Below are 12,732 nucleotides of genomic sequence, written 5' to 3'. Positions count from 1 at the left end.
AAAATTTGGAAGTTGTAATCCTCCTAAATCAAATTTCCATGTCAATTTTTCCAACGATATTCTTGACATCTTACCTTTCCAGAGGAATTTCCTCACATATTTGTTTAACTCTTGAAAAAACTTCTGGGGTAATTGTATTGGTAATGATTGAAATAAATATTGTAATCTAGGGAATATATTCATTTTTATAGTATTTACTCTACCTACTAATGTTATTGGTAATGCCATCCATTTTTCAAGATCTTCCTGAATTTTTTTCAAAAGTGGTAAATAATTTAATTTGTATAAGTTTTTTATATCATTATCAACTCTTATACCTAAATATTTTATACCATTTGCTGGCCATCTAAATTGAGTTATTAATCGACATTGATTATAATCTCCTTTAGTAAGAGGTAAAATTTCACTTTTATCCCAGTTTATTTTATAACCCGATATTTTCCCATATTCTTCTAGTCTATAAGATAATTTGCGTAGTGAATGTAATGGATCTGTTAAATAAAGTAGAACATCATCAGCGATGTTTTTGTTCTGATCACGAGACTCCGTTGGACATTGGTAACGTAGAACACTGCAAATCCAGTTCACAGTTGATACTGAGAGCGGGGAAGCTGTGTTGCCTCAGTTGTGGCGAGAACTCAGTCTAGGCTGTTCCCATCAGTCCTACCATCTAAGAAATCAGTCTGTTGTATCATCTTGTGCTCCTCCTTTGCTCAGGTAGGGACTAAATTGCACACACAACTCCAGATACGTTCACACAAGATCCCGTGTGATTGAAGTAAGACATCCTTGTTCTCTTACTCAAAGCCTCTTATAATGAAGGTCAATGTACCATTTGCCTAACTCCTTGCCATACTTGCCAGTTTGCTTTCAGTGACCAATACAAGGACAGCCAAATCCTTTTAAAAAATTGAACTTTTCCAAATCTCTTCTTATTTGAATAATACTCTGCCATTGTTTTATCTGGCTGAATGGCCTTCTCATCAGACTTGTGTTCTTTCATTGACAGGGAATAGATTTGTTGTACCATTACTATTCTACTTTCGTACATGAATACACTGTGTTACATGGGCTATTAATCTTTGAATCTTCTCTCTCTGAAGTTCAAAATAATTACATGCATAAAAAAAGTTTCAAGAAATTTCAGAAATTAATATACGAGCAGAGTTTCTGGTTGAATGAGTCAATAATTTTTAAAATTTCAAAAATAAATATCTTGGCTTCACCTAAATAAATGATGAATGGATGCAAAATCAACTGTAGCTTTAATAGGCACTTGACCTTACCACATATAGTGAATATATTCTTGTTTCTTTTTTCCAGTTTGTTTTATAAATCTCTTTTATAATCTATTTAAAAATCACTCATCATAAGCAGGCGAGCCAGTGATCCCAGAAGACTTCACCATCAAGCAGCAGCTGGTGGAGGGCCGGGCAACTACATGTCTTTTGTTACTCTTGAATGCAAGTCTCCCTGTGCACAATCCAATTACAGTAGTCTGGATAAACAAAATGCAATCAGGCACACAGCCAGCACCAGCTGGTGATCATTGAAAAGACAAAACAGACTGCCAAATATTATTCCATAAAAAATTGCATACGTTAAAGTCAAAATACCTAGTGAGATTGAGATTTTTCAAATATTTTTTTCCAAATAAAGATCATGGTAAATTTTGATAGTTAACATGTTTGTATTTACTGTAATCTGTTGTGAGCAATTAGTTTTGATATACATGTGTAAGTTTGCAATGAAATGTGGTGGTATGGGGATAAGCTAAAGGTACTACAGATAGGCATGAATTGTAAATGGTACTGGTCATTTGCAGAAGCAAGGCTTGAGGTTGGTAGGGGGTTTGAGGCAGAATATATTTGAAAATGCAGTCAATTTCTGATCCTTCAAATGAAGTCAGCATGTATAACTACATACTGTATGTCCTCAGGACTACATGCTGCCATTACCTACTATTGGTAACTGCTCCCTCTATCTTTAGAGGCTGTGTCTGGATTTTTTTTTAATTTACCAGCAAAATCTAACTTCTTCACTGATGTTATCTTCAAGAAAAAAAAATAGGGTGGCCCTTCCCATATCATTCAGTTTCTTCTCTGCACAGTTATGACCTGGAAGACAACCAGTACTGGTTTCTACTACAAAAACACAAAATGCTGTCTGGCCTGCCGAGTTCTGCCAGCATTTTGTGTTTTTACTTATTTCCAGCATCTGCAGGTTCACTCATGTTGCCTTTGGTTTCTACTACACATGTTCAAGAAAGGACAACCAGCTTAAGCAGTGCAGATTAACTTTAACTGAAGCTAGCCACACAGTATTTGTTTCCTGGTGTCCAGTACCACAGAGTAAAGATTGGCTGGGTACTCAAGAAATTAGCAGAGAAGCAAAAAGAAATGGCATTCTGCCAATGTGCACTTAAATTAAAGTGCATATCAATCCCTGTCTGTCTTTTGTGCCTATATTTGATCAAGTGAGTTAATGCTTTGACTAAAACAAAAGCTTCTCAAATATGCAGTCCGACACAACAGAAAGAAATAAAAATAGAAAATGCTACTGATTCTATTGGCTGACCTGAATACAATTTAAAATAATAATAAATGCTAGAGATAAATTCTAATCAAACTTAAAACTGGGCACAAGTTGTGGGCTAGACAGTAAAATATGGTTAACAGTTGACAAATACAATTTTTATGAAATACAAACACGCATCAAACTACAGTAAATAAAAATATTGATGATGACAGTAAAAGCAACAGATACAAGTAGATCTCATTTTGGTAATTATTTTATTTTTTCTACAAATTAGGTTCAAATATTACAGAAATATTTTTTTACATTTTAACAATAAATAATTCATGAAATGTAATTTAAATATAAAAGCTAAGTACTTCTTCTAAAATAATATACAATTGTATTCAATTTTAAACTTGCTATTTATCATTGTGTTTCAAGAGTTTTTACTCAGACTCCTCATTTTCTTCACCTTCCCTAACTGCATCACCTGCCTGCTGTCTTACACACCTTCACAGTCCACCAATCACCCCCAAATTCTTTCCTGCCACTTCCCTCCTCCACTCAATGCTGGGCATCTTGCCTCTTCACTCAGTTCTGATGCAGGGTTTTGACCCAAAACATTGATAAGTTTCTTTCTTCCAGCTGATGCTGCTTGACCTGCTGAGTTCCACCAGCACATTATATTGGTCCTAATTTTTTTTAAGATCTATTTTCAGTCAGCTCTCATGTCAGTTGGCCTCATTACCAGTGGCTACAAGCTACTTTTCAAGGCAGTTGGGTTATGAAGATCAAGTGCATTAATCTTTTCTTCCCCATTACACCTGACAGAGGGACAGCATTTGAAAATTTCTACAGTACCCCCCCCCCCCCCGAAATTACAGGAGACACAAGAGACTGCAAGTGCTGGAAACTGGAATATAAAACAAACTGCTGGAAGAACCCAGTAAGTCAGGTAGCATTTGTAGAGGGAAATGGAAATATCAGCATTTTGAGATGATCCATTTCCCTCCATAAATGTTACCAAATCCACTGAGGTCCTCTAGCAGACTTTTGCTCCATTGTTTGTACAAAACATCACACACATACACAATGAACTAGCCTGTTCTTCATTAATTTAGCCTTATTTTTTTCATTAATATGCACGTGATGATACAAAGTCACAATAGACCCAAGGTCAAGAATATTTATAAAACACATTTACTGCAAGCAAATACAAAATTATGTAGTTTTCTGCTTAACAACATATAGATATCTCTAAAGGTCATTAGGATTGATTACAGTTATAGCATAGCAAAGTGTTGCTGCAATTGTTTGATTAATTGTTGAGTGTCAACATGTTCTGGAAAAGCAGTTGCTGATTTCTGTGCAGCTACATAACTGCTCTGAAGGTCTCCAACCTGGAAAAAAAGAAACAGACATTGATGTTTTGTAGATCATCAATCAAAAGGAACCAAACAATTGTAGAGAACAACTTCAGACTGGCTGAATGTTTTAAACATCTCAACCCATTTAAAAGTACTTTCACATCACATATTGATCATGCCTTTCCTAAGCATGCCTCCAATGGATGCAACAATTGCTTCTTTGCTTGTCATTTTGCCTTGCACCTTGTCTTGTCAGTTAACATTTTTGTCTTGAACCTTCTACTCTATCAATGGACTGTATTTTTTTTTACATTTCCCACCATTTGTTCGCTCAAGTGGAATGTGCCAATTCTTGCTTGGATATCATTAATGACTTTCTATGGTAATCATGTGGATATTCAGGGCTGAAACGGCTAACATGAGAGAGTACAGTTTTAAGGTGCTTGGAAGGAGGTACAGGGGAGATGTCAGGAGTTAAGTGCATGGAATAGGCTGCTGGTGATGGTGGTAGAGCTGGATACGATAGTGTGGCGACCCACTTCCTAGCGCACTCGAACCGGCTCACAAATAGCCAGTGTGCCGGCACAAAGGCCAGTCCCAAAAGGGCGCCAGGTCTGCTTCACCAACAAAGGGAAAAGCCTGCGGGGGATTGTGAGTACGTGCCCCCTACGGCATCCGCGCCCGGGGAGGGTGGGATCAGGGAGGCTTTAAAACAAGGCTGTGAAGTTCGAATAAAATCTTCTTTATAACTGCAGTTTACCGACTCTGTGTCGTTATTTTAGCGCCTCATGTAGCACACCACTACAAATGGTGACCCTGACGGTCCAAACTATTTTTGGACCGGAGATGACCGACGCCGCATCTGTTCATGCGGTTTCGTTGAAACTGCCAAGCTTCTGGACGCTGCGACCTCACCTCTGGTTCCAGCAAGCAGAAGCCCAATTCCACATTCGGCAGATAACCTCAGAGGACACCCGTTACTACTATGTGGTGAGCTCCCTCAACCAGGACACAGCGGCCCAGGTTGAGGAGTTCGTACAGTCTCCCCCAGCGGACGGCAAGTACACAGAATTCAAAGCCCTGCTCATAAGGACTTTCGGACTCTCACGGCACGAGCGGGCTACCCATTTATTGCACCTGGATGGCTTGGGAGACAGACCTCCATTGGCTTTAATGAATGAGATGTTGTCTCTGGCCAGCGGACACAAAACCTGCTTCATGTTTGAGCAGGCATTCCTGGAGCAGCTGCCCGAGGACATACGCCTGCTGCTGTCCGACGCGGATTTCAGCGATTCCCGGAAGGTGGCAGCCCGGGCGGACTTGCTGTGGCACACCAAGAAGGTGAGTGGGGTGTCCATCGCACAGATCACCAGGTCACACTCCCAAACCAGACCAGGCCCGGCCACAGAGCCCGCTAACCCCAGAGGGAGGGGTGGGAAGCCCAATCAACAATGGTGTTTCTACCACCAGCGGTGGGGCACAGAAGCCCGCCGCTGTAGCCCGCCCTGGAAGTTCCCGGGAAACGCCAGGGCCAGCTGCCGCCGATGGCTACAGCTGCTGGCCATCGGGATACCCTCCTGTATGTGTGAGACAAGAGGTTGGGACGCCGTTTTTTGGTCGACACCGGTGCCGAGATCAGCGTCTTACCTCCGACGAGTTACGACACCCGCAACAGGGCACTGGGTCCCCCCCGAGGGCCGTGAACGGCAGCACGGTAAGGACCTATGGCACCCATACGGTGCAGCTACAGTTCGGCTCCAGCCTGTTCACGTGGGACTTCACACTGGCCGCTATAGCCCAACTGCTTCTGGGTGCAGATTTTTTGCGGGCTCACAGCCTGCTGGTCGACCCGCCGAGGCAGAGACTGGTCCACACCGAGACCTTTCAGACGTTCTCCCTGGGAGAAGCCTAGTTGCCAGCCCCACACCTCGACTCCATCACGCTGTCCGACAACGACTTCACCAGAGTCCTGGCGGATTTCCCATCGGTTCTGGCACCGCAGTTCACGGCAGCCATGCCCCGACACGGCGTACAGCACCACATCCCGACCCAGGGACCACCCCTCTACGCCCGTGCTCGGCGGCTTCCCCCAGACAAGCTCCGACTGGCGAAGGAGGAGTTCAAGAGGATGGAGGAATTGGGGATCATCCAGCGGTCTGACAGCCCATGGGCCTCCCCCCTGCACATGCTGCCCAAAGCGACAGGGGGCTGGAGACCATGCGGCGACTACCACAGGCTGAACGAGGCTACCACACCGGACTGCTACCCTGTGTCGCAAATTCAGGACATTGCAGCAAACCTGCATGGCGCACGGATCTTCTCCGAGGTAGACCTCGTCTGGGGATACCATCAAATCCTGATGCGTCCGGATGACGTCCCCAAAACGGCTCTCATCGCCCCGTTCGGCCTTTTTGAGTTCCTCCGCATGCCGTTCGGCCTGAAGAATGCCGCACAGACGTTCCAGAGGTTAATGGACATGGTGGGACGCAACCTGGACTTCGCATTCATCTATTTGGACAACATCCTCAAAGCCAGCAGCAGTTGGCAGGAGCATCTGTCAACTCTACACCCGACTGAGTGAGTACGGTCTAACAATCAACCCGGCCAAATGCCAGCCCGTCACTTCCCCCGACCCACCACAATCAAAGGCCTTCAGGAATTCATAGGTATGGTCAATTTCTACCACCGCTTCCTCCCTTCAGCTGCCCGAATCATGCGCCCCCTGTTCGCCCTGATGTCAGGTCCAGGCAAGGACATTACCTGGGACGAGGAGTCCGCCGCCATTTTCATTAAAACGAAAGAAGCCTTGGTGAACGCCACGATGCTAGTGCACCCCAGAATGGATGTCCCTACCGCCCTCACAGTAGACGCATCTAACACGGCAGTCGGTGGGGCACTGGAGCAACTCATCGCAGGTCGCTGGCAACCCCGGCATTTTTCAGCAAACGCCTACGGCCACCCGAGATCAAATACAGTGCTTTCGACCAGGAACTGTTGGTGCTATACCTGGCAATCCGGCATTTCAGGTACTTCTTAGAAGGTCGGCCCTTCACCGTGTTCACGGACCACAAGCCGCTTACCTTTACGTTCACGAAGGTGTCCGATCCCTGGTCGGCCCGCCAGCAACGCCATCTGTCCTACATCTCTGAATCATGACGGATGTCCGGCACGTCTCGGGTAAGGACAATGTTGTGGCGGACGCGCTCTCTCGCCCTAACATTCATGCCCTTTCCCAAGGGGTAGACTTTGAGGGGCTGGCAGAGGCGCAGCAGGCAGACGAGGAGATCCCGAGTTACAGAACCGCAGTCTCCGGTTTGCAGCTCCAGGACCTCCCCGTAGGCCCAGGAGAGAGTACCCTACTCTGTGACGTTGCCACCGGCCAGCCCCGTCCCGTCGTCCCGGCACCTTGGCGGTGATGCGTTTTCGACTCCATTCGTAACTTAGCGCACCCCTCCATCCGGACAACTGTCCGGATGGTCTCCAGCAGGTTCGTTTGGCACGGACTCCGCAAGCAGGTCAGCGCATGGGCCAGAACGTGCATGCACTGCCAGACGGCCAGGGTGCAGCGGCACACCAAAGCTCTGCTGCAGCAGTTCCACCCCACCCACCAGCGTTTCGACCACATTCATGTGGATATCATGGGCCCCCTGCCAGTGTCGCGCAGAGCGCGGCACCTCCTGGCTATCATGGACCAGTTCACAAGATGCCAGAGGCGATCCCGCTCACCAACACCACCTCCGAATCTTGCGCCCGGGCACTGATCGCCACCTGAGTGTCCTGCTTTGGTGTACCGGCCCACATTACCTCCGACAGAGGCGCCCAGTTCACCTCCAGCCTGTGGTCAGCTATGGCCGGCCTTTTGGGGACACAGCTGCTTCACACCACTGCCTACCACCCACAGTCGAACGGCCTGGTGGAGCGTTTCCACCGTCACCTAAAGTCGGCTCTCATGGCCCGCCTGAGAGGAGCTAACTGGGTGGACGAGCTTCCCTGAGTCCTACTCGGCATCCACACGGCGCCCAAAGACGATCTGCACGCCTCGTTGGCCGAGTTGGTGTACGGCGCACCCCTGGTTGTCCCCGGGGAGTTCATACCAGCCCCAAGGGGGCAAGAAGAAGAACCTGCAGCAGTCCTGGGCAGACTACGCGAGAGGCTCAGTGACCTGGCCCCCATACCCACTTCGCAGTATGGGCAGAACCCGACCTGCATACCCAAAGACCTGCAGAGCTGTAAGTTTGTGTTTGTACGAAGGGGCGGGCATCGGCCACCGCTGCAACGGCCCTACGAGGGACAGTTTACGGTGCTCAGGAACAACGGGTCCACGTTCGTGCTGGACGTTGGGGGGAGAGAGGAGGTTTTCACGGTGGACCGACTCAAACCGGCCCATGTGGACTTGGTGCAACCAGTCGAGTTTGCGGCACCGCGGCGCAGAGGCCGACCTCCTAAACAGGGAAACAGGGTCCGGCCCAGACTGTGGACACTGGGGGGTGTATCGCCGGTTCTGGGGCGGGGTTATGTGGCGACTCACTTCCTAGCGCACTCGAAACGGCTCACAAATAGCCAGCACGCCGGCGCCAAGGCCAGTCCCAAAAGGGCGCCAGGTCTGCTTCACCAACAAAGGGAAAAGCCTGCGGGGGATTGTGAGTACGTGCCCCCTACAGCATCCGTATCCGGGGAGGGCAGGATCAGGGAGGCTTTAAAGCAAGGCTGTGAAGTTCGAATACAATCTTCTTTAACTGCAGTTTACTGACTCCGTGTCGTTATTTTAGCACTGCGTGTAGCACACCGCTACAATAGGGTCTTTTAAGAGACTCCTGGATAGGTACATGGAGCTTAAAAAAATAGAGGGCTGTGGGTAACCCTAGGTAATTTCTAAAGTAAGTACATGTTCGGCACAGCATTGTGGGCCGAAGGGCCTGTATTGTGCTGTCAGTTTTCTGTGTTTCTATGTACTTGCCCAAAGTGATGTTCAGAAACAGAGTGACAGAAGATATAAAAAGACAAATTGAACATCGTGAACATTGAACATTGTGGGTAAACCTAATATAAACCTCAAAAAGTCTCCATCAGTGCTTCAGCTAGTAAGAATATCTGCCCATCTGCAGAGCCCGTTGACCAAGAATAAAACAAATATTTAAGCAACTTAACTTAGAATGGAGCTACATAACTAATTTCAGATTACCAGAATTTCTGCTGGTCAGTTCTGTATTTATGATAATTCAATTTCAATTGTTGTCAGAAAATCTGAAACAGCTACATAATACCTACTCAAAATGTACAAATACCTTGGTGGTCACAAAATACCACACATATAGCTATTAAATATCTACAAAGTACTTTTTCATATTCATTACCTTATCTGAAAGTGCAGCAAAATTATAATGTGGTTCATACATGTGAGGAGCCAGCGCAGCAGCTGTCTGCAGAAATCCTCGAGCCTTAAGATACAAGTAAAAATTTAGATACTTAGAAATAAATATACAGCATATTTTTCAAGATAAAACAATATTTTTCCAATACATTACATGCCAATACAAGCTGCTCACCTGTTCATGGTGCCCTTTGCGCATTTCCAAGACTGCTAAATTGTTATAGGCTTCAGCATGATTATTGTTGTTGGCCAGTGCCAGTTTAAAACACTGATGGGCCAAATTCATATCTCCTATTCCCTAAAATACAACAATGTTAACTTATCAATAATACTGTATACAGAAAGTGAGTTATAGTGCTTTAAATGAAAACATGATCAGAAATGCATTCTTGCCTTTTATCATTTTTAGAGACATTTTTAGAACTGCAAATACCTTAGAATTTTACACCAGTCATAATATGATTTTATTCTTGATTAGCCAGGGCATCAAAGGGTATGGGGAGAAGGTAGGGGAGTGGGGATGACTGGAAGAATTGGATCAGCCCATGATAGAATGGTGGAGCAGACTCAATGGGCCAAATGGCCTGCTCCTGCTCCTATATCTTACGGTCTTATGCTCTTAAAAAGTGTGCATTTTTGTGAGGAAAATGAATATTTGGTGGCAAATTCCATTTTGGTGTTTAATTCAGGTTTCAGATGGAAAACATAGGACATGGTCAATTTCCAACAATCACTGCCTTCAAGAGGTGTGGGCAAGAAAAGCATAAAGTGACCGCCATATGCAAGTGCCCCTACAAATCATACATCATTTTAACTTGGAAATGTTTCACTGCTCCATCATCATAATTTGGTCAGAATTCTGGAATTCCCACCCAACTGGACTACAGTGGTTTACCACTTAGTAAGAGCAATTAGGTGAGCAATGTATGCTAGTTTTGCCAATAATAAAATCAAGTATTTCCATTGAGGCTCACAAGGTTGTTGAACCTACTGCTACACCAAACCTCAGTCCTGCCAAAGTTACTACCTTTTGAACCCGCTCTGTATAAACATACATATCAGGTCACATTTCCACAGACGGTGCAAGGAACAATAGCTCCCATTTGCCCATTTTATTTTTGCCACAACCTCCAGAGGTCACCTGGAAGTTTGAACACCACTTTGCAATCCATTTCATGGAGTCCCCACTTTATAGCAGTATAGCAAAAACAATCTGTGCATTGAAAATATAATGTCATTTTTTTGTTTGTTTCAACAGGCCTTGGATGCCACAAACATGGGATGACAGTTTGAGGTGTGCAGGAAGGCAATTAACAAACAGTATATTGAAATAAAGTCTAAGAGTTAAAATCGTCAGTTATAACTTCAGCAAAGCTAAAGGGCTAATATCTCACCTACCTCCACTCTTAAACTGCCTGGCCAATGCTGATTCATTTTTAATATCAGGGAAATTATTAGTGTTTAACTTTATGGTACTTGGAAAGATGACTTCATAATCTCAACAAAACATGACTTGCAGTTCAATATTATTTTAAGAGCAGTTTAGGTTCAAAGAAAATTTGCAATTCAGGTCTTCAATAACATACATACATCAAAATTTAATGAATCATCAGTAATGATTCAAGTTTTACAATAAATAAATTAATAAACATTTCACATATATGATTAGTATTAACTTGTTAAAGAACTGTTTTCATCATTTATAATATTCATCATTTCAAAATGTCCTTACTTACAGTTCTTAAATTTTGCAGCAAAAGCCTTATCACTATTACTCTATTTTATTTTATTTAGAGATACAGCATGGAAAAGACCCTTCTGGTCCACTGAACTGTACTGTCCAACAACCCACCAATTTACTTTAGGACAATTTACAATGACCAATTAACTTACTAACTGGTATGTCTTTGGACTGTGGGAAGAAAGCAGAGCACCCGGAGGAAACCCACATGCACACAGGAAGAATGTACAAACTTTCTTACAAAAGACGTCAGAAATGAACTCCGAACTTCAACGCCCCAAGCTGAAACAGCATTGTGCTAACCACAATGCCACACTTATGATATCAATCCAATTTATTTTTCTTTTATTTTACACTGAACTCCATCTAACAAGAACAAAAACAAATGATGTAATGTTGCTATACATACCACTGCTACATGGCCAAGGTTATACCATACATCTGCAACTTCTTCATCATTCACAGCCAGGGACAATGCTCTTTCAAATGAGCTCAGAGTCATGTCATACTGTTGCGCATAAAAACAGCAGAGTCCTAGATTGTTGAAAAGCTGACAATTATAAACACCCATTTGGAGAAGTCGCCTGTAGAAAGCAATTTTTTTATTAATTTCAAAATAACACTTGATCATTTCTATAATTTGAAAATATCTCCATTGAGTTAAATAAAAATTGTGACAACTCCAAAAATTTTTTTTTAATATTTCATTTAGTGGATCACTGAATTTCAATAATAAGGGTGTGCTGCCATTTTCTTTATTTGGATTTGTAAGAACTAATAATAGGTTACATATTCAAATATTCTGGTTTTTTAAAATTTCAATGCAATTCTATTTTATTATCCCAATGACAACCACCATTTTTGTTTGGCCTAACTAATGTTGCTCACTGATAAAGAAATGTGAAAAAAAAAATTTTTAAAGTAATTTCTCTTTTCCATGTGTGGGTAAGTATCATCAGTGTCTTGAATTAGTAGATCTAACCTGTGATATGGGTGGGTAGCAGTAGCTGCTTTCATACTAAACCAAAATCAGGAATCAGGTGCAAGACAGTGCACAAGTAAACAGACCTAAGAGAAATCAGGTTCATCAAAGCGGATTGCTCACCAAGAGTTGAAGATCAAGTCTAACAGTTAGTATCATCCAGGTTTTTCTTTCTAGATCACTAGAATGCTCACTTTGATATGCTCCTGCATCCTACCTGTATCTGAAATCAGATATGCCTTTCTTTGGTGCTTTGGCTAAAGACCTAATGGCCATTATTTGGCCTTGAATAGCAAATTATGGGTTATTAAATCGTTGGTACCATCCGATCCAAGTTTATGTACATATCAGCCATCAACCAGCACCTAGCCAGAAATCACAAAGGAATTAGAAATCTGATTCAATTTCTCCATTCTAACTTTACTTGATTATTAAAGGCATATAGTGACAACACTATGGCCAGTTTTTCCCCATCAATGGCATTTGGCAACAAGACTGAGTAAGATTGATCTTATGCACAGAATTTGTGCCTATACCCAATTTGGTACATTTTTTTCTGGAGAAATTACCCTATTTATATTGAATGTTGATGTAATTAGCATTTCTTTTATTTTTCCAATAGATTAACCAAGTTCATTGACTTTGTTTGCTATCATTTTTGCTGTGAGACTTTAATTTCAATTCATTTAATGACTACACTGCATCAGCCAATTGTCTGCTTATTAAAACTGAAAAATTAAACATTACACATTGT

The 12,732-nt window shown here is 43.4% G+C and overlaps 1 protein-coding gene across 1 annotated transcript in view; it reads right to left on the bottom strand.

Annotated features, from left to right (window-relative positions):
- Window positions 1–2,773: 2,773 nt before the first annotated feature.
- The window catches only part of ttc8 (tetratricopeptide repeat domain 8), a 41,282-nt gene continuing 31,323 nt past the window's right edge, over window positions 2,774–12,732 (bottom strand). The window contains exons 13-16 of the mRNA XM_059959768.1: window positions 11,406–11,580; window positions 9,431–9,553; window positions 9,239–9,322; window positions 2,774–3,917 (exon numbers count right to left, since the gene is read on the bottom strand). Coding sequence (XP_059815751.1) covers window positions 3,801–3,917; window positions 9,239–9,322; window positions 9,431–9,553; window positions 11,406–11,580 — 499 coding nt within the window. The 3' untranslated portion in view covers window positions 2,774–3,800. The remainder of the gene's footprint in view (window positions 3,918–9,238; window positions 9,323–9,430; window positions 9,554–11,405; window positions 11,581–12,732) is intronic.

This window comes from Hypanus sabinus, chromosome 2 (genome assembly GCF_030144855.1).
Source record: "Hypanus sabinus isolate sHypSab1 chromosome 2, sHypSab1.hap1, whole genome shotgun sequence".
NCBI lineage: Eukaryota > Metazoa > Chordata > Chondrichthyes > Myliobatiformes > Dasyatidae > Hypanus > Hypanus sabinus.
This window is presented reverse-complemented; position numbering and strand designations above follow the sequence as displayed.